Source organism: Tiliqua scincoides, chromosome 4 (assembly GCF_035046505.1).
Source record: "Tiliqua scincoides isolate rTilSci1 chromosome 4, rTilSci1.hap2, whole genome shotgun sequence".
NCBI lineage: Eukaryota > Metazoa > Chordata > Lepidosauria > Squamata > Scincidae > Tiliqua > Tiliqua scincoides.
In genome coordinates, this window is record NC_089824.1 from 123,794,077 (window position 1) to 123,817,391 (window position 23,315).

Sequence of the window (23,315 nt, forward strand, 5' to 3'; positions counted from 1 at the left end):
CAGTGTTGTAGCTCAGCACTTCTCTCCACATTTCCTGTTCTTCCCTCGCCCCCTCTTCCAGTCAAGGAAGTGGAAGCAACAGTGGAGGAAATAGGTAGACAAAGATGGGTGCGCCCTACTAAACAGCTGACTGAGATGACAGCTTCAGTTGGCTTCATAGTTAGGCTGGCCCTGCCACAGGCTGATTCCCAGGTTACAGGAGGAGCACAATTATAGCCCAATCCTGAGCTGCCTGGGGTGCCCAGCCTCGGCAGCACCAAGAACGGCTGCCGCCGGAACCTGCACGCTCTTGGCTACCGTGGAAGGTGCCTTGGGAGAAGGGGACTTTCGTCCCCTTCTCCCGGGTAAGGTAAGCAGCCCCGCAATGGGGCTACTTACTTTACCGCCGACCAAAAGGTCAGTGATAAGTTAAAGGCGCTCGTGTAGGGCACAGAGCCCTCCGTGAGTGCCTTGCAACCTGTGGAGTGGAGCTCCGTGGACCCGCCTCCCTCCCTCCCCCCAGCATGCCTCCAGCCCACCCCCTCCCCGCATCATGCCTCTGCATCACACCTCCTCCCTGCCCTCACTCCGCCCATGCTGGCCTCCCCCTCCCCGGAATGCCTCCTACCTGTCCCCGCTTACCGTACTGCGGCTCGGCGGTCCGGGATACCGCCGAGCCACAGAAGCTGGGCGACTGCCCCGCACTAGCCCAGTACAGGCCGGCGCTGGGCTAGCACAGGTGGGAACCCGGCGGTAAGATGAGCAAACGTGCCTTACGGCATGTTTGCGACAGTGCTTGGCGGCGTGGAGCCGTGCCACCGAGCACAGGACTGGGTCTTAATTGCTGTTCCTTGATAGTTGTTACCCATGAAGCCCTAGGCCAGCCAACATAAGACAGTAAGAAATGTGACTATGAATTGATCCAGAATTTCACTGTAGGTTATAAGAATGGCTTTGAAACTGGAATGTTTAATTTAATATGAATTGGGTAATGGTATCTTCTTTGACTGCACAAAAACAAGATATGAAAATTAAAAAAAAACACACAGTGCTTCCCTACACACTTTTAATTTTTATCCAGATCCTGTGTCCAGGAAAACCGACCACATTCAATATAGTAAGTACTCTGCCAACCTAGCCTTTGTTGATGTACATCATATAATGCTTTTTTTAGTGTCTATCCAAGATATTTTAAGTGAATGTGATAAACATATGCATCTTATACATGTATCCATCAGGAAGTCATAACTGCTTACAGTCCACTCTTAAACGGCAAAACTAAACACTGGAAATGACCCTAAGCATTATTTCTTCCTAAAACAATTCCACTGGTTCAATCAAAATTCAATTAAAGGATTATACATCAAGTAAAAAGTAAGAATGGAGAAGAGGGAAGTATGAGAAATCTTGGATCAATAAAATTAAAGACTGGATTGCTAATTCCTAGAGTTCCAAACAGAACATGTTTTAAATACCACGCGTGAATGAACACAACAGTTAGGTAGTGTTTTTCTAACAAGATTCATTGTTCATTTTACCTCTAGATCTTATTTATGAAGACAAAAATTGTGAAACTCACATTGCAAAGAAAACAAAATACAATCCGATATTTTTGTACCTACTTAGCTCTCAGCAAATCCTGATCTTTTAGTGCTGAACCTTGCAGATAGATGACTCTTTGAGACCACATTGGAATCTGTAACACTCTTCGAACCTGAGCATCCATCTCAGTAGGGCACAAGATAACGACATAGTAGTCCTGCAAAAATGTATAAGGAGAAGGAAGAATAGCAGAAGAGAAAGTGGCATGCGGACACAATTTTGCCAGAGGAATTGTTTTGTTTAATATCACGCTGAGGGAAGTCTTGGATGGCGAGTACAAGGAGTGAATTCATGAGAGACAACTTATTTAGCCTTGAATTCACTAAAGAAAATATTTGAACGCTATCTATCTAGTCCAAATGCTAAAGCTGCCCAGCAAGATAACACAGTGCAAAGCTTTGCACCATGCTGAGATGAACATCTAAGAATTGCATGGGTTTTTTTTTGGGGGGGGGCATGGTTCTGCAGCAGAAGACAGAAAATTTACAGGTTGCCACAGACACTCCACTGTTCATAAAAATCATCAATATGGATACTAAACAAGCTTTGGTGCCCCTTCACAACAGGAACATTGGATGCTCTATCAGCTTTTAACATCTGCAATAATGCAGTTTTCCATGAATGCTTTTCATTTTATGTATTCTTTATCGACTTATGAAGCCAGCCAAGATAAGCATCTCATTTGCATCACATCTGAACTAAAATTAAAGGATTAAACATATTTCAGAAAACAGAGATTTCTGCCTGAACTGATATTCTAGGCAGCTTGATTTACCTGGAGCCGAGGATGAGCATAGAACTCATTTAGGAAATCCATGAGAAGGTCAATCTTAAGAGAACTGACACATAACACCACATGTTTTTCTGTCTGAGCTCTGTGTCGGCTGTAGTTTCCACCTGATTTTTGTCTTTCCATCCACAAATAAGCCAGCTGTTCAAACTGCAATAGATGTAAAGGTGATAAAGATACAAATTGATTTTCACATAATTAAAATGTATGCAAACAGATGTAACTATTCTACTGAATGTATCTCTATGTTTGAGGTCACACATATACTTCAACAATGAATATTCATAAACACTTGTGTTGTTTTTTTTAAAAGGGAGTTTTTTCCCCCACAGAATAACAAGGAGCTACTTGAGCAGTAGTAAAATACATTGTAACATTCAGCAATTCCAAGGTTTTCAATGTTTATTGGTTGTCATTGTTTATGCGTCCCATTAACTAACCACCCAATCCTATGCTTTCCTGCCCCCACCGATGCAGCTGTGCAAAAAAGGTATGTGTGGTATGGCATCTCCCGGGGGGGGCAGTCCTGAATGTCTTCTCTAGGGGACATTCCTTCTCTAATGGAACATTTGTTCCCTTACCTGGGAAAAAGCCTTTGCTTCACAGAGAAGTCTAACTTGGACCTGCACCTGTGACATTACTGGCACAGCTTCATGTGGACTCAGGCTATGGGACTGGGTGCAGAAGGTGGGTTTGGATTCAGCAGCTGCCCCTGCCACTGAACCTGCCCTCTTCTCAGACCTGATCCCCCCTCCCAACAACTTCCCTGGGTCAGTCTGGAGTTACTGCCATAAGCAGGGCCTAGGAGAGGGGGATAAAGGGGGTAATTTGTACCTGGGCCCAAGTTCAGAAAGGGGGCCCAGGAGCTAAAGGAGAGGGTCCAGAAATTTCCTGAATTCTTACATTTTCCAATCTCATCCAGACTCACTGCCCATGCAAGGTGCTGGGGGCATTACCGTGGGCACATATTGGTGACACTGCCACAAGCCATACACATCAGGCCCAGGAATGCACACATTCCTTAACAGTGTCACATCTGGGAGGAAACTGACCTGCTACAGGTTTGGCTTGTGAATCCGCTAACCATGAAGGAGTGTAGAGGGCTCAGGGACTGCAGCTGCTGCAAAAGTAAATTTTGGTGCACACAAGACACTTTCCATTCTAGTGTGAACCCAAATACAATGATACTAATTTCCTGCAATGATTTTCTATTATTGAAAGATTTTAGAGAGACTTAGGAGTGTGTTTGGTTTTCTGCATCTAGCTGCCAACACCAGGCAAGCAGGTAGACCACTGCGAAAACTGGCAGACCTGGGCTCCAAAGACTATTCTAGTCATTGCCACTTTTCCCCTGCCTGTTTTGCCCCCATTCTGTCCATCCCATTGTCACCCCCCACTGTTTCACCCCTCCCTCTTTGGGAAGGGGCCCAAAAGAAACTTTGTACCTCCTACTAAAAGTCCTCTCAGAGGCCCTGGACTTAAAACTGCTATGGCTTCCTTGCTGGGGCTTCTTTTGCGACTGCCATAAGGCAGTCTTCACTAGCAGAATGCTCATTTAGGATGAGCAGGCCTTTAGGATTAGGCCGTAAATCACTAGCCCACTAATGATAAAAGCAGTGCAAAAAGCACATATAAAGCTGAAAGCCAACAACAAATCCCAACAGACAAAATAAAACTGAAACACATCTACTAAAAATCCACTAAACATAACTATAAAACAGCAGCAACATTAATGCCTTCAAAGAAATGGCATATGAACATGCCTACGACAAGAATGGGGTTTAGAAACGGTGACTTATCCAACATGTTTACATGAATAATTGCTCTTCACTCTACCTAGCTACGTGGACCCACCCTTTCATGCACATACCTCCCATCTTTGACTATATTACTTCATAATCCTGCTGGCTGTCAAACTAATGAATATTTCCACATATCAAAGCATGCTAGTTTGCTAAGACAAGGGGTTTGTATTTTGAGGAATAATTTTAATATGCAGCCCGCCTCTGCTTGCATTCTGAAGTAGTACAATCAGAGGAGAAATTGGACTGACACTGGCAGATATTTCATATTGACCAATGAAAACCTTTTTAAACTGAGCAGTGCCACCATCCCAACACAGAACCACAACTGCTTTTGTGAGGAGGAGGAGGAGGAGGAGGAGGAGGAGGGCTGCAAGGCTAGAACTGTCAACAACATCACCACCTGCTGCGCTTTTTAAAAGCTGAACTGCTTTTAAACTGAATTTGAGCTGCCCTGAGGGCCTCTTAGGAGGTGGAAAGGTGGCATACAGATGCCCTGATAAAAAAGATTTTAAAACACCCAAACCTTTCTACAGAGACCGTTTGCACATTTGACTAAGAGTTATCTAAGGTGGGGTAGCCATTTGATGAGGTCAAGTAATATATGTGCATGTGTCAGTCTGCCCTACCAGTTTGGGAAGGAGCCAATTGACAAGAAAGTGCATGGGCTAGTTTCAAGATAGTTGGACCACAGGTTTTCTCCATCTGCTTCCGCCCTATTATCATCTTGATACTTCAAGGATTAAGCCCCAGAGGACTATAGCATATTGCTTTTTCAGATATGCAATGTATGTTATCGAACACATAGACTGGCCCCAATTTGAAGACTGAGTTACAGAGCATGTGAACCAGTTGCTCCAGGTATTTGCTTGGTCCCCAGAGGATACCCCTACAAAGCAATGAACTCAACCTTCATAGGACAGGAACAGTGTAGCACAGCCTCATCAAGGACCCACCAAAAACCCACTAGTGTTTCCTTGTCTTTTGCAAAGTCAAATTGATTGCATGTTTAGTGACCACTTTCCTCTGTTTGTGAGTATTGGTAGGGTGTGTGTGCGAGTCAGAGTTTTTCTACTTTTTACTGAAGGCCTAAGATCAGTCTGAGGCCTCCTTTACCCTTGACTGAACCAACAAGCTTGCAAAACAGGGAGATTCTCTCTGCCCTGTAGTGATCTCCTTGGGAAGCTGGAATCTCAGCCGAAGAGTTTGTTGGGAGAGATGAGCTCCTTCAACCAAGTGGGCAAAGTACTTTTGCAGCCTTGTCTCAGGCTCTCCCCTTGCATGAAGCTCTCAGTTCAGGCTACAGAGCCCCATGGCTAAACAGCAGCCATGGTCTGAACTGACTGTACCCTGCTCCTTCCCTTCCTATTAATCCCTCTACCTCAGTGGTTCTCACACATTTAGCACCAGGACCCACGTTTTAGAATGAGAATCTGTCAGGACCCACCAAAAGTGATGTCATGACCCGAAGTGACATCATCAAGTAAGAAAATTGTTAACAATCCTAGGCTGCAATCCTTCCCACACTTACCCAGGAGTAAGTCCCATTGACTATCAGTGTTAAAAGAATATACATAGTAGCTTATTAAAAGTCCAGGTCTCTAACATTTCCCCAATGCAGTCACATACCATGGTATCATCAAGTCTAATATATTAAAAATAAAATATTGAAATGAATGGGGACCAACATACTGAAATTGGCTCGCGACCCTCCTAGTGGGTCCCGACCCACAGTTTGAGAAACAATGCTTACCTATCTCCCTTCCCTGTCTTCTCTTGGATTCCTCCAGGAAGCCCAACTAATCTACCTAGGTCACTTATCTCCCTGCATCACCCCCCACTTTGCTCTGTCTCTTCTCCTTCTAAGGAGTTTCTCTCTCCTCTTTCTAACTGCTTTTCTTAGGGCTTTATTTTGCATGCATTATAGTGATAGGATTCCCCCTCTATAGTTTAAGAAGTGAATGTAGGAGTATAGAGAGTCCTAGTTTGAATGCCCTGCTTTGATTTTGAATATTTTCCAGTAAACTTTGGTGCACCTTTCACTGCGGAGGTACATAGACATGCTTAGACAATTGCTTCTCCCCTCATGTGTGCATGTTATGCATGTTTTAAAGAGCACTGCTGATAACTAAGGGTGCAATCCTATCTTGTGCTGGAACAGGCAAGTCAAGAGGCTTGTGCTGTATCCAGCGCAGGATAGGTGCCCAAAGTGGCTCAGTCAGAGGTAAGGGGAAACGTTTCCCCTTACCTCTGGGTAAGGCACTCTGGCCCCAATGTGTCTCCTCGGACTTGTGCCACCTCCTGAGGTGGCAAGTCTGAGGAGAGCGGAGTGGCTTGAAGGCACTCCCAACTCCCGGGGAACAGGGGTTGGGATCCGGCATAACTGCCGGGTCCTAGCCCCGCCTTCCGCTCCTCACTTGCCCACCCCCGGGGCTGCCCACTGTCTGCCCTCCCCCTGTCCCAGAACGCCTCCCTCTCAGCTCCTCCCCGCCCACCCTGAGTCTTGTGTTGGGCGAGCTTGGCCGACGCAAGACTCAGAGCCTCTGTCAGTGTGGAGGCTTATTCAAGCCTCCACGCACCAGCCTAGCTGACTCACCAGGAGGCACAAAACGTGCCTTACAGCACGTTTGAGACCCTACTGGGCTGGCGCAAGGGACTTGCGCCGGCCCAAGTGCAGCGCAGGATTGCGCTGTAAACTTGCTCTCTGCCCAGAGTGGTCCCAGTCACTGAAAATCAAACCAGTTACTAACTACATTTCCCCACACCATCTACATGCTCTGATCTGGGACTCTGTTTCGTCATCAGGCTACAGCAGGGGTGCTCACACTTTTTTGGCTCGAGAGCTACTTTGAAACCCAGCAAGGCCCGGAGATCTACCAGAGTTTTTTAAACAATGTTCGCGCCATCATAACATATAACATTTATGTGTACAATGTATGTTGGTGTACCTTGAGCCCCACTGAGTATAACAGGACTTACTCCTGAGTAGACATGCCTAGGATTAGGCTGTGAGGCTGCAATCCTAGCCACACTTACCTGGGAGTAAGCCCCATTGAGTACAATGGGCCTTACTCCCGGCGTTTCCTCCCAGAGGCACCTTAAGGGGGGGGTCGGCACTCCACAATCTACTCATTTTGCCTCGCGATCTACCGGTAGATCGCGATCCACCTATTGAGCATCCCTGGGCTACAGTGTGACAGAATGTTGGGAGCTGGCTCTTATACACATAGGTGATGATGTGTAATGGCAGACATAGTTATACAGGTATTAAATTAAATGTCAAGCCCCCCTCAATCCAGGTAGCTTATTTCAGAAACGGCAGTTTAATGATAGAGCTAGAATGTTACAATGTACTTTTTTTTACACAGTATGAGCAGAAACGCTAACATTATTGTCCCCAAAATAATGTTCTAATATTTTTTGGTTTGTCAAAATTCATTATTGCAACCCATAAAACTCCTTTATTGTTCTGGCGTCAGCCTTCCTTGCAAACATTAGCAGGCTCATTTTCACATCATTCATATTCGGTAGGGGAGTATAATTATCTCAATTCTGTTCTACAAAATTGGATAGAGAACTTTAATGATTTGGCCTGATCTTGCAGGCAGGACAAGCCCTCTTTCAGGCTCCAGAAAGTAGAAGCTTTAAAAATTTTCTAGTATTTCTTTGCAATGCTAATATGAACTTGAGCAGCACATTCAGCTAATCGGAAAGAGCAGAAGCCAAGTCACAGTAGCTAAAACCCATATAATTTGAAAAGGGTCATAGGACAAGGCCATCTGGATTCCACTGGTCTAACAGAAATTATTTTTAGTAGTTTCATGATTTTTTTAAAGTGTAGCCACAATTAAACATCCCTTGCCTATTCTATATTCAGAACAAAAACCAGTACACAACAAAAACCAGTTCATGGATTTGTCGACCATGTTTTATCATATGCATATTTTCTCAGTTCCATTTATTCAGGTCAGTTCCATTTATTCAATGGGGAATAAGGCAGGAAAGCATGTATAGGCCAGCAGCCTTGGACCTTGCTTCAAACCCTTCACTGGGTGATCATGGACAAGTCACCAACAGTCCAAGTTGCAATTTCTCATCTGTGAAGTGGGAACAATAATAATCTAATCAATAATCTAATCAATAATAATAATAATAATCAAAGGGGACCGGAGCTGTGCTCCAATCCCCTCCGGAGGGCTTTCTGAAGTCCTCAGAGGCAGTGCACATCCACCAGAGAGGAAAAAAAAAGTCACTTCTGGTTTTTCAAGGGAAACTCAGAGTACTTTTTCACCATATTTTCATCATATTAGGCATTCTGAGGCCCAGAATGCCTTAAAAGGCTAAAAAAAAAGTCATTTCCAGTTTCCCCTCAGGAAACTGGAAGTGGCATTTTTCTCTCCAGTCATTCTGAAGCCTGCAGAGGCAGCGTGTGTCCACTTCCAGTGGACACTTCAGTGGCGCTTCAGAAAGCCCTCAGGAGGGGATTGGAGCACAACTCTGGACTCCTTTGGAGGGAGAAAGGAGTGGAAAACCGCAGATTTGATTATCTGTGATTTTTGGTATCAGTGAGGGGTTCGAGAACGGATCCCTCGCAGATATTGAGGACGCACCTGTACATCCTCTTTTTGAACTCAATCATTATGTATTTGGATGGGCAAGGAAAAAAAAAAAACTAAGGAGGGAAACCAGGTCAAAAGACAATTCAGTTCAGGGGTCTGTGGGTGCACCAAAGTCAGCAACACACCCCTCTCTAAGAGCTATGGGTGTTTTTCTGGTTGCACACAAGGTTGATTCCCATAGTTCTTTAAAAAAAATCCATTTAAATACAGAATGTAAATTCTGAAAAGAAAAAATACAAATTAAGCACACTTAAGCAACAATTCTCAATTTATTCCAGAAGCAAAGTATAGACTGACTGCAGGAAGTCCAAACCCCGCTTCCTCCCACACAGAACCAGACAATGCATTTAATACACATTTAATGTCTACATGTAAAATTTCCAGCAAATAATAGACTTTTCAATACCAAGGAACAAACTAGTTAATAACTATTTTGAGACAATAATGGAATATGGGCATTTCAGTTAGTGCACAACATTTTAAAAATAGACCTCTATTACTCTCAATCCTTTTTATAATGAGAAAACAGTATTTTTTTTACCTGTATTGGTAACACCACAAGGGCAACACAGATCATAATGACAACCAGTAGTTTTGAAGGCCAGATTTTAGGAGTAACATCCCCAAAGCCCACCGTGGAAAATGTCACTATGCAGAAATAAAGGGAGTCAAAGAGAGTCAGCTTGTTTCCTGCTCGCTCCAGATGCTGAATTCCACAAATACTATGTAAAGAAAAGAATGAATAAAAACAAAAACACCTGTAACTAGATGGGTAAATATGGGCTATGACAATTCGGCTCTGGACAGGAGATTGGTTATTTGATACAAATGCTTGCATCCCTAGAAATGGCACTTGTTTTTAAGTTCATGTTTACAATTCACAATCAAATGTTCTTGTCGCAGTTTTCCATGTCATCCGATGAACAGTTCTGCAGATTTCAAAAGCTTGCATAGTTCAGCAGATTTTGCTTTACCCCTTATCTCAATGGGTGACAAGAACATTGATGCTGTAAGATTTTATTAGCAGCTGAAACCTATATAGAGCAAGCAACTAGTATTGCAATTCTCCTACTGAAACTGACAGGAAGAAAATGACATGTAGAATTCTCTGTATCATAGCTGGATTAGGGATTTAAACTTTTTTTTAAAATGCCTGCATGGCTGGTTTGACAGGGCAGACAAGAAATGCAATCATTATTTGCTTACATTTCATGTCTCTCATTCTGTATGTAGGATTAGAGCATCCACAGTGGAAAGAGGGACCAATGGGTCTTGTGAAAATTAACAGGTGCTGAATATCAGCTGCCATGGCTTTTACATGAGGATAGGGATAATGCATGGACAGGGATCAAATCAATGCCAGTAATCAAATTATAGAACTCAGCAACAGAACATATTGCTTTGATATTTAATGCAGAAAACACAAATCTGAGTATTCAATAATGCACTTTCCCCCCTTAACTATGTATTTTTAAGAATGCTTCCTTATTTTGCCATTAAAATTTTTAGATGCTATCTAGTAAGAAAACTTGGCAAGAGAAAACTATTAAGAGCTGTTATACATATGCAGGTATTTGACTTGACAAAATATCACACAGTGAGTCACCACAGTGACATTTAGCTTGCTTTGTGAACTGCTCCTCTTAAAATGTACCACTTTGAAAAGGTGAAAACAAAACATGACAACTCTGTGGTACTCAAGCAAACCATCAGTTACACTCATTAAGTGGTGTGCTCCCTCAACTTGTATTTCCTGTACATAGACTGGCACATGGATCAGTATATATACCTGTGTTGGCAACCTTCAGTCTCGAAAGACTATGGTATCGCGCTCTGAATAGCGACGCTCTGGAACAGCGTCTAGTGTGGCTGAAAAGGCCGATTCGGGAGTGACAATCCCTTCCACACTGGGAGCAAGTGCAGTCTGTCCCTGGTCTGTCTCCCTGGCTATGTATATATACCATACATATATACCGTGTGTGTGTGTGTGTGTGTGTGTGTGTGTGTGTGTGTGTGTGTGTGTGTATGAAAGATCCCTAGTCAGAGCTTTGAAACAGAGTATGCAACTGAACCTCAATAGCAAAATTGGTTTAGAGATGTGTTGGTTTCATTTTGTTCTTCCAGAGAACTGGAACTAAATCCCATACTAAAACTTCTTGGGTGCCATGAACCTGAATGAGAACTGAATTCCTTTATATAAACAGTGCTACAGGCATGCCCTGCGGAGATTTCATCCCAGAATACCCCTTGGTTAAGTGAAACCACAGATACCAGGGAGTGCCCTTCAGAAGCTCTGCTCCCCTCACCACAGCAGGTGTTCTGAGCCCTGCAGAGGCCACACATGTCCGACCACGGCCTCTGCTCAGAACAGAGCAGGATTGCTCAGACTCTTGGAGCAAAAAAGCAACTTCTGGTTTTAAGAAAAACCACAGGTATTTCTGCTCTGAGAGTCATAGTGAGGCCCGCAGAGGCTGCAGGCGGACATGAGTGACCTCTGCAGAGCTCAGAACACTTTCTGTAGGTGAGGGGAATAGAGCAAGAGGGCCCCGTGGGCCCAATTCACAGATAAGAGAAACTGTGGAAACGCCACCCCCATAAATTCAAAATAAATGAATTGAAAATCAGATTTCAATTATATGGCTAACCATTTTATTTCATTTTTTAAAATATCTTTTCATATGTAGCTTATGAAGCCTCTTTTAAATTAAGCAGTTTTAAAATTTTCCTCCAGTTGAAAAGTTCCCATTATATTCAGTTGCACTGTAAGCAAAGGAATGGATTATTCTGCCACTTCCAAATATCTGAACCAGTTCCTCAACCACATTTTAAAACATATGCTTGATCTGAACTAAATGGGCAATTTTAATATCTACTGAGGAATTTCAACCAGAATCAAACTCTGGTTTAATGGTTTAAACCCCATCTTAAAAACATTCAAACATGGATCTCTCAGATATTGTCTCAAATGATTCCATTCTAGGAAGGCATATTTTCTGAAACAAGAAGATTGGCTTAAATGAACTGGAGGTCACGATAGATCATGAACAATATGATGACCCACAGACTTGGCACAAGACATACACATAAAATAAGGTGGTGCTGAAGGTCCATGGAGAGAAGAATGCTGCAGACCAGAAGTTTTCTCTTCCATCCTTTCTCCAAGAAGCTTGCAGCATTCCATTTACTTAAGTGGAATTCAAGCGAAGGAAAACCTGAATCTGCCTTAGGATTTGCATTTGTAATTACTTTGTATTGCAATATTTAATTAAGCAAATCCATACACAGGTCAAGCTCCAATAGCTTTTCAGCACAAACATTCTTTTGTTATTTTACCAACAGTACTCATTTACACTCAGTGGCTTGCCAGATTCTACCTAAACTATGAAGACCCCCCCCCCCCCAATGTCATTCATAACCATATCAACCTTGGACAAAGTTACCAGGTCTTTTTACAAACCCCACTATTGGCCCTGCCATGTACCCCAGTACACAGTCACCTACCTTAGAGGCACACCTTTCAGCTGAAAGAACTGACTCACACATTGGTAACATGAGGTTACTTGAGAAAGGACACTTGAATGTGAATAGGTGGAAATGTACTATAGTCATAGGTTCAAACCGCTTGCCCAAAACTTGGGGCAAGATGAGAGACAAATTCCTGATGGAACCAGAGGTTTTATAGGTGCAGATAGATTAGACAGGACCTTGAAGAACCTTTTGATTTTGGGGTTTAAGAAAACAGATAGGTTGTCTACAGCTTGATGAGAGACCTAAAGCAAAAATTTGTATTTCTGTTCATGATTTGTTGACTAGAATATGTGACTTTTATTATTTGAAGATGATGATGAAGAAAACTGATTCTCAGAGGAATGGACAAAGGGAAGCATTCCTCATGATGATGTTTCAGCAGCAACCAAAAAAGAACTGAGGAACTGGACAATCTTCCTGCCCTCAGGGTGCACAGCATGCATAAGGCTTCCTGCACTCTAAAACAGGAGTGAAACTCTCAGTAAAGCTCTGGAAACTTGCTTGGTTGGCTCAGCACAAGTACAGTGCTCCATTACATGCAACTGTTACCCTGCACATGCCTGATCTTGTCTGATCTCAGAAGCTAAGCAGGGTCAGGCCTGGTTAGTACTTGGATGGGAGACTGCCTGGGAATACCAGGTGCTGTAGGCTTATACCATAGTCTTTCGAGACTGAAGGTTGCCAGCCAACATGCACAGAGACCACGGAGAATGTTGTAATACAGGGGTGCCCAAACCCCGGCCCTGGGGCCACTTGTGGCCCTCGAGGCCTCTCAATGCGGCCCTCAGGGAGCCCCCCGTCTCCAATGAGCCTCTGGCCCTCTGGAGATTTGTTGGAGCCCACACTGGCCCGACACAACCACTCGCAGTCTGAGGGCGACTGTTTGACCTCTCGCATGAGCTGTGGGATGAGGGCTCCCTCCACTGCTTGTTGTTTCACATCTGTGAGGCAGTAGCTGCAGCAAAGGAAAGGCCAGCCTTGCTTTGTGCAAGGCCTTTTATAGGCCTTGAGCTATTGCAAGACCTTCATTCATTCATATAAGTTCATCTTTAATATATTCACTTATGTAAACTTATGTAAATTTATTCAAATTTTAAATATAAATTAATTATTTTCTTCGCTGGTCCCTGACATAGTGTCAGAGAGACGATGTGGCCCTCCTGCCAAAAACTTTGGACACCACTGATGTAGTAGTTAATAATGCACACATTAACTGATGTCTAGTATTTTGATTTGCACTCAAGTTAATTGCATTATCTCAGGGGTGCAGCTACTATTAAGAATCACTTCTGTGTAGCAAGAGCTACATGGCTGCGGTTACATTTTAATCATCTTCCCCCAAGGATCATACAGATCATGTTAAGTATTCTCACCCAAGATGCACTTCCCTAGCGGACATTAGTAAGAGCAGCCCAGTGTTCCAGACTCTCTTTCCTTAAGAAAGGGATCCTTCAAGGAAGAGACAGGGCACTTTGCACATGATAAGTACCACATATAGATGGACCTGGAGTTATGAATACAAAGCAAATCATTATTTAAAATGATGGCAGGCAAAAAGAACCAATATCTTCTTAATTTGTTCTTTTCCTTGTTGCTGCTGATGTGACCAGTAAAAGAACCTACTGTCCACAGAGTAGGTTTTCTTTACTGTGCTCTAATTGTTTACACCAAGGCAACAAAGGAGGGAGAGAGAGAGAGAGAGAGATTTGATGATACCACTAATCTTTAAAGATCAGCTGCATTCATGCACTACCTGAACTTTGGAACACTGAGTCATTATTTACTGAAAACTTTATCTAATTCCCGTAAAAGGGGTTTTCGTTCTGTTTACACAAATGTCTTGCCAACCTTCTCGACAAGTACATCCTCCCTAAATGCAGTGTAAAACTAGTTGAAAAGAATGAAATTGGAGCTCTTCCCCAATGATAGAAAATAAGAGATCATCGTACACAAAGGGAACAAAATTAAGTAGTTAAGTAGATCTTGATAAGATACATGGCAGCAAAAGTTTTGTTACTAAGGAACCAATTCTATGTGGCAGTATGCTTGCACTGCTGGTGTTGGGAGTCATAAAAGTGGCATACAGAACTTTCCTACTCGACACTCAGCACTGGCAAAGAGGTTAGCACCAGTCAGTGCTGGGTCTCTGCACTGGGATGGTATGTCACTGGAGTAGCCAGTGGTCAGTAGCGAGGTTTTTCGGGGTGGGGAAAGCAGGGGGAGGGCGGGGGAGGGCAGACCGAGGAGTTGATTAGACCCAGGAGGGAGGTGGGGACGGCAGCAAACTGTTGCTGAATCCTATGCCCCCTCCTAAACTTGGAAATCATGACATGAGCCTCCTTGGTTCTGCACTGGCAAAACAGTGTGCGCAGATCCAAGGTGACCCATTGCTGATCACAGGGCTCAGCACAGGGTGCCCAGGGGAGACTCCAGCAGCTGACCCAGCCCCATAGAACAGCCACCCAGCCCCATAGAACAGCCACCCAGCCCCATAGAACAGCCATTTGGGGTAGCTTAGGATTGGTCAACCCTACCGGTTAAAAATGATTTCATTTTTGCTGCTAGTGGAGATCCACAGTGCTGACCTTCTCACTACCCACGCTCATGTCTAAGCACATACAACATGCTCTGACACACATGCACCAGTACTTGCAGCCACCAGCATTGTGAGTAAGACCTCATTAAAACTTTCTCTCTCAGGTTGCAGATTTGTCTGCTAGCTGGCAGCCTTCCTTAGCTACCTGGGCAAGGAATAATGAGGGGAAAGCCTCTTGAGCTTTCTCACTTCTAACCCCCTTGCCTCACAAATGCTCGCATTCACTTTCATCATCCTTTCTGAGAAGCACTGGCTGGTAAAAGTTGAAGGAAACACGGGCACAAATTGCACTTTAGGACAGAGGATTGGGTATCAGTTTGTGTAATCAAAGACAGAAAAAGGTTTATTAGGATAAAAAGTAGAAGGGAAAGAAAAAAATCCAAACTGGCAAATTCTATACTTGAGATCAGAAGTAATGTTCAAAAGAAAATAAATCCACTCACTGGTTCTCTGACTTACAAGCGGCATTCCTGACAGGGAAGCAGCAACACAGGAATTAAACCTCTACTTGCTAGACAGCACCTGCATTCCTCCTCAGTTTAGCTGAAATCTCACCACTAATTCTCGCTAGCCCCTTTTAAACCCTTTCGGAGAAGACAGCCTGCCATAAGCTCTGGTTGTGTGGTTTAAACTCAATGGACCTCCAAATTTCCCACTTGAAAGTCAGTCAGGTGGACTTGGACAAATGATCACATGTGAGCTGCACTCAGCAGGGATCTGGGAAGGGGTGGGGGCTCAGCCAAGGCTTTTTGTTCACCTCATCACATCTTAGGGAAGGGCTACCTGTTGTTGGTGACAAAGAGCTCTTGATGAGGCAGGAGGTCTGGTCTAGAGGGTTGAGCCCCCATTTGCCTGAAGATAACATCCGCAGGTCGCCAGTTCGAGGCCACCGGCACCGTGCGACCTTGAAGCAGCTGACAAGCTGAGCCGAGCTATTCCATCTGCTCCGAGCGTGAGAGGATGGAGGCCAGAATGTGCGACCAGATCAAGAAAGAAACATCTGAATGTTGTGGTTTCTTGAAACATAGAAACCTTCTTTCAAATTGTAAAAATTCCTACGGGGATTTAAATTTGCCTGCCTGTGTAAACTGCCTTGAATAAAGTCTAAGGAGAAATCTGAAGACCAAGAAAGGTGGTATGGAAATACCTGTATTATTATTATTATTATTATTATTATTATTATTATTATTATGAAACAGTGCCAGGCTGACAAGATTTCTTAATAAGCACAGAAGGGGCTGTCATTGATGGCAAGGGTGCGTGTCTGCTACACGGCCTCATGTCAGCTTCTGCTGGCACTGTGAAATGGAAGCTGTTCCTCTTGGCCTATGTTTTCAGTACCTCTACAGCTCTCCCTCCTCATACCTTTGTGTTCATCTTAAATTTCAACATTACTCTGAACATTGAGGCATCTTAAAGTTCTTGGGTTTTTTTTAACAGAGCATACTTCAGGAGCACATTCTCTACTTATACACCTGTAATAAAATTCATTAAACCTACACTACTATATATTCCTGAACTAGTTCAGACCTTCACTGGCCCACTAATAGTCTGCATGCAGTAAGGTATGGGACAATCCTTGGGAGTAAATGGTCAAAGAAAGTCATCCATGACCTGTGTACATACACATCTCATGCTTTGTTGATCTGATTTCTGCCTCTCTTACATCTCTTTTGGGAGGGATACGAGTTGGGAAAAATCAGAAAATCACATGTACATCCCCCACACAAGCATGCATAAGTTACAGGTGATCACCTGGGCACAATCCTGAGCCCCACCAGATGTGCTCTGCTATAGGGAAGGGAGTATGTCTGAAATGTCTCCGTGCCATTCTCCCATCTTGTCAAAACATTTTGTCATAATCTTTCATTACCTAATTAATATGCTTGGATTTTTAATTCCTGCAAGAATCTCTCCCTGTAGGAGCCTCCTTGTGTTAAAATCAAATGAAGAAGCCTTGCTTAACCCATTTTTATCCAGCCCACAGGTGTACACATTTGGTCCCTGTTGCATATATGCAATGTTGGGCAGAAATGGCTTAACAACATAATCCACCTAATGAAATTACAAGAATCACTAGCTCCATGCACAGTGTGGCCTTTTATCATTGAGGAATTCCCATGGAAAACCCTTCAAAGCCCATTATTAAATGTATTTAGGAAAATAACAAAATCACTTCTATTCCTTTGGGAAAACTAGAATGTTTAATGGGGGCTTATGCTTGTTGTCATGATCCTAGCTGTATGAAATCATCTTTATCTCTTTTCATTGCTAATGCTTTGAGATCAATATCCTTGGACCCTCAAGGCATATAACAGAACAGAACAGAACAGAAATTTTAAAGACAAAAACATTAAATGTTATGGAACTGCATCATGCTTATGTTAAAACAGGAAGACATAAGTTCAAACACCACAGATTAAAACCACTGTCAGGTATAACTATTAGGGTTGCATGGTCCATTTTTGACAATAGTGACTCTGTTCACTGTGTTAGAAGTATAGCCTGTATCTCAGAACATTATACAAATAAAATGCACATTTTAATAGCCCTATCATACCAGCATTTGCAAATGGAATTAACAGCTAACCCCTTATGCTAACACACAAAATTGCCCTGATTCAGCTAACAGTGGCTATATCCATTCAAAACCACCAGCTTTAAGTTAATTATTAGCTTATTACATTGGTGTCACTGGGATTTATTCACAACTTGCTTCAGCTGGACCAGGTTCAATTATCACACTAACAGAGTCATGACAAACAAAAACAAAACAAAAAGGCCTGACCCTAAAAAGTATACACTTTGAAATAAACCCTGTAGCAGCAAGGACACCAAAGAATCACAATGAAGGCTGTCAGGCAGCCCTTATCTTAAAGAGTTTCTGCAAATTGCAGGGCTTGAGTGTTCACAGAACACAGAGAAATGTTCTCTTTAGCAGACAATCTCTACTCTGTATCAGACAGAACATTCTGCAACTTCAGTCTCTTTTTGTTAGACATTTTAAATCCAGAGTGGTGGCAAACCTGGAGAAGTAAATAAGAAGAGAAATCACTCCATGACAACATGTTCCATAGTGTTCTACCATTCAGCAGGGCCAGGCCAGCCATGAAGCAGCTGTTTCGAGCAGCAAGTTGTATTTGCTGTATCCCAGTGCTGCTGCTGAAAGTGATCACAGTGGCAGAACAGCAAGAAGAAGCCACAGGGTGACTCTGTTCTGATTGCTTGCTTCCACGAGCAATCCAAGCAGGATCTCTCTGCTTGGCTTCTCCTCTTCCTCCTCGTGCACCAAGGAGGCGGCAGAGCCTACACACCTCCCTCCTACTTACCTGCAGCTCTGGTGCTCTCTCTTCCTCCTCCCAGTCCTGTCTGAAACTGGAGCTGCAGTTAAGTAGAAGGCACAAAGGAGAGGTTCCATCTCACTCGTATCACTCTGTTTCCCTTTCCTTACTCACCTGACTGCTTCCCTAAGCCACTGGCTGGGCAAGGACAAGGAGATGGTGGCAGCAAAAACAGAAATGGTGGGATGCACACATACTGATCCCTGAACAAATGATTTTTTTTTTAAGGGACAAGAAAGTTAGCAGGGGTGGCAGACCTTTTCAGGCTACTCCTGCCATTAAGATTTAGCATTCCAATTTTAGAGTATTCCAAAAATAGCCATCACTTTTGAATAATCCTGTCTTCCTTTTCTTGCCAGAACTACTGTATAATAAGAAATAGGTTGTAAATAACTGCAGAACTGAAAAGATCATTTTTCCAGTTACTGTAAAAGGGTGAAAGAAAATGCAGCTCTCTGGGGGGAAAAATGCTATTTATTTATTAAAAGGAATGTATAAACCACCCTTTAGCACAAGGCTCCCAGGATGACATACATATTAAATCAATAACATAAATACAATAGCATTCAATTAAAAAAAAAAAAAAACAGCAGAGAGTAGCAACCACACAGAAAAATCTCTGCATGGTTCCATCCAAATAGCTCTGTTCAAACTAATGGTTAAAAGAGCACATAGCATCAAACTCATGTGACTTCTAGCAACTATGGAGAAATCCAATAAGCAACTGAGTTAAGTAGGAAATGACCGCCAAAAACAAAGGTTTGCTGAAACATTTCTAATTGTTACAATTTTGCCCTGTGTCCTTGCTATTTCTTTTGTGAATGAATGAATGAATGAATCTTTTGTGAATAGGATTCTTTTGTGAATAGGATTATACAAAGGGACGGGACAGAATAGAAACAGTTTCACAACTAGCAAAAGGTTGTTAAAGTTTGCCAGAAGTGTGGTAGAAAGGCAACTGCCACAAGTGCAGCATGGACAGAGTATAGCACTGCTATGGAGCCCCAGGGTGGGAACCGCACACCTAAGCGGTTGGACAGCTCAGGGGCCCTTGGTGGGTTCCTTCGATGAATTTATAAACATAAGAGCCTTGCTGGATCAGGCGAAAGGCCTATCTAGTCCAGCTTTCTGTATCTCATAGTGGTCCACCAGATGCCCCAGGGAGCACACAAGACTTCAAGCGACCTGCATACTGTTGCCACTCCCTTGCATCTGGGACCTGATGTTACCCTGATGTTGCTGCAAGTCTTCTGTCGTCTAAGTCTTATCACAGGCAAGGATACAGCGGATACATCTCCCTGAGCCCTCCTGATTCCCTCCCCATTGATACCCTAGTGGAGGGGGGGGGGGACTGGAACCAAAGGATGAACAAAGGAAATCTTTGAATGGGGATTAAAAACTTTCCTCTTTTGTTCAGCCTTTCCTTGCCTTTCTTTTCCTTACCTTCTGGTGGTCTTGTTTTTGTTTTAGTGACTTCTTTGGTTGTTATTTTGGGGGATGTTAACTGCGTATTAATGCTGTTTGTTTTTATTTCTAGTTTTTAAAAAAAAATTGTACAGCTGTTATTGTGATTTTATAAATTTTGTCAGCTGCCTTGGGAGCCCTGATAATTGGAGGGAAATGCAGGATATAAATATTCTAAATAAATAAATGACAGACTCAGGTTCAGACTCTTCTAATTTATTTATTTAATATTAAAATAGGTAGACCATATGGCTGCAAAACTATCAACACATTGCAAAATGTGCCCCAGTAAATTTTCATTAATATAAAAATTTCTATTTTCCCAGTAAATGCCAGAAAATAACGCTGGCAAAATCCGGTCATTATCAGCACAGTGTGAAATTAGCAATTCTGCTGACAACTTGTCAGGGCAACTATACTCTGGCTTGCTGGCTGGCTACCTATGAATGCTTGAACCAGTTAATTTGTAGCCTAAACCAGTGCCAGCATCAAATGGTTGGTCTCTCTGGGTATGTGCCAGGTTAAATCTGTGGATGCTTAGACCAAGGATGGCAAGGAACCCACTGCACTGTGCAATTAATGTACATGGTATCTTATAGCTATGTAGGCAACAGGCAAATCCCTGCTCTTGAGGGGCTTACAACCTAAAACAGAAAAGAAAGAACAGAGAAGGGAAAGGACAGACAAGGGGAGGATGAGAAAAAAATGTTGGCAAACATTGCTGTGTGGGTAGGCTGCGATGACAAGTTGTATGCAGCATTTTACACTGTGCTACAGCCCTCCCTTTCATGTTGTCTTATTTACTGTTAGTTTTTTGTTTTAATAGTTGTTGTGTTTTTATTCTGACTTCATGATTTCAGTTTAAAATTGTTGTTACCTGCCTTGATTACATTTAGAAAGGTGGGGTATAAATTTTAAAGTAAATTAAAAAAAAAAAAAAATAATAAGTGCATGAAATTTGATTGCTGGTGGAATCTGGAAAGGAGAATTACTGGTAATGAAAATTACAGCCCAATCCTAAATTTTCCCTTTCCTTAAGGAAGCCTCCATGACTGCCCTCCACTACCAACAGACACAATACACACCCCATTGGCACAGCTGCATCAGCACTGGAAAGTTAGTTAGGAATGAGCTGTTAAAAAGGTAATTTGAAGGACTTATGAGGAGAGATTTGAAGGAAAGGAAAGCGGTAGGACCACATATATGTTCAATGGAGAAGTTCTACGTGCAGCATGAGAGAATGGACAAAGTCATGTAAAGGAGTTTCAGGCAGCCAAGAGTTGTCAGGTTGAAGAAACAGAAGTCACGGGTGGGAATTCAACAAAAGTTGAAGTATAGGCGTGCCCTGGTATCCACAGGGGATGCATTACTGGGCCCCTGTGGATATAACAAACTGCAGTTATGGGGAAATGCTATATAAATAGTGACCCCTGCTCCCTGCACGCCCCCCTGCATATCTATTAAATTACCTTTGTTGTACTGGAGAAGCGTTTGCAGCACAATGTTCTTGCTTAACCATTTTGTTTAAACTGAACTGCCAAATAGGCACACAACTAGACTACACGCTACAAAGAGACAAACTGGAAGCAGGAACTCCTGCTTCTTGTTAGTTGCCCTCTTGTGTGAAGGCTGCTTGCCTGCAAGTTCAGCAAGGGAACGTATCTGTGGATTGAAATGAAAGAGCAGATACAGAATCCGTGGATACAGAGACCCACCTGTATTGCCATAACTTAGTGGCAGACTACTTTTTGTACTTATCAGGGTTCAAATTCATGGCACTTCCAGTTAAAAGGATTTTAGGCAGCAGGATAAAGAAAGGCTTCAGTCTCAAAATTTGAAGGGTTTTTGTCAGAACATATTGACTTGGATGGAACAGGGCTGGCCCAAGACCTCCTGAGACTTGAGGCAGCATGTCAGGTGCTGTCCCCATAAGAGATGATGTGCTAGACTCTGCTCCTCCCCATCCCTAATACTCTAGCCCAGCAATCCCCTGTCCTCCACATTTCTTTTTCCTCCTCCCCCTTCCACTCCTATCCACATAGCAGCAGGAAGAGCAGTGGAAGCATTCTATCATTAGAATTTCATTGGAAGCATTTCTAGCATTTCTATTAGAAGCAATATCATTGGAAGCATTTCTATCATTAGAAAAGGTATTGAGAACAAAACAGCTAATATTATAATGCCATTGTACAAATCTATGATAAAGCCACACCTGGAGTATTGTGTTCAGTTCTGGTCGCCTCATCTCAAAAAGGATATAGTGGAAATGGAAAAGGTGCAAAAGAGGACAACTAAGATGATTACTGGGCTGGGGCACCTTCCTTATGAGGAAAGGCTACGGCGTTTGGGCCTCTTCAGCCTAGAAAAGAGACGCCTGAGGGGGACATGATTGAGACATACAAAATTATGCATGGGAAGGATAAAGAGGATAGAGGGATGCTCTTTACACACTCACATAACACCAGAACCAGGGGACATCCACTAAAATTGAGTGTTGGGAGAGTTAGGACAGACAAAAGAAAATATTTCTTTACTCAGTGTGTGCTTGGTCTGTGGAACTTCTTGCCACAGGATGTGGTGATGGCATCTGGCCTGGATGCCTTTAAAAGGGGATTGGACAAGTTTCTGGAGGAAAAATCCATTACGGGTTACAAGCCATGATGTGTATGTGTAACCTCCTGATTTTAGAAATGGGCTATGTCAGATGCAAGGGAGGGCACCAGGATGCAGGTCTCTTGTTATCAGGTGTGTTCCCTGGGACATTTGGTGGGCCGCTGTGAAATAAGCTGGACTAGATAGGCCTATGGCCGGATCCAGTGGGGCTGTTCTTATGTTCTTAAGCAAGTCGGTAGACAGTATAGTGTGCCCCCCAGTCTCTGCCTGGAGCAACTTCTTTAGTTAGCTTCATGGATGGGCCAGGTCTGAGGTGGACCACTGGTCTAATTCAATATAAAAAAGGTCCTAATCTCTGCAAATCTCAATTACTTTGGTTAGTTTAAGCAATACTGAGTGAATTCTCAGAACAGGATGAAGAGGTTAGTCATCAAAATAGCTGTTTTCTAACCAAGTAATCCCTGAATGACTGGAGAATTTCTAGATTAGTTCTTCTTTCAACTGTTATCAAAGGCTTTCAATTTCTGTTTTACCTCACAAGGCAATCACCTCTAACAAAAACTTGATATGTTCTTGATTGCATTTCCCATCATTTATGCGACCTATAAAACATTCTTCACACTTGATTACTTTTGTGATATGCCTCCCTTATTGGGCAAACACTTGGATGCATACCAGTAATTTGGATTATGGCATCTAATCATCATGACTGGCTATTGTGGGCTGGCATAATCATCAAGAGATTCATTCTCCAACATTTGAAATTCTCCTCTGCCCCTAGTATTGAGTGTTGGACTGAGAACTGAGGGAAGCAACCAGCATGTAAAGAAGTTCTCTCCCCTCCTACCTTCTTTCTCATCTTTGTAAGACACGCCACTCTTTAAGAGCAAGCCCCAAATGCAATACTTTGAAAAAAAGGAAAATGTTTAAAGCACACACACACATTCAAATCAGTCATATACTCCATCCCTTATGGCTCTT

General features: G+C 43.0%; 1 protein-coding gene and 1 pseudogene across 4 annotated transcripts in view; one reads left to right on the forward strand and one right to left on the reverse strand.

Moving 5' to 3' along the window:
- The window catches only part of KCNT2 (potassium sodium-activated channel subfamily T member 2), a 255,724-nt gene that overhangs the window by 88,658 nt on the left and 143,751 nt on the right, over positions 1-23,315 (reverse strand). For all 4 annotated transcript variants that reach the window (XM_066624750.1, XM_066624749.1, XM_066624748.1 and 1 more), the window contains 3 exons: positions 9,334-9,514; positions 2,357-2,521; positions 1,602-1,738 (listed from right to left, as the gene is read on the reverse strand). In XM_066624750.1, coding sequence (XP_066480847.1) covers positions 1,602-1,738; positions 2,357-2,521; positions 9,334-9,514 — 483 coding nt within the window. The remainder of the gene's footprint in view (positions 1-1,601; positions 1,739-2,356; positions 2,522-9,333; positions 9,515-23,315) is intronic.
- On the forward strand, positions 12,855-12,971 carry LOC136649801 (5S ribosomal RNA; annotated as a pseudogene).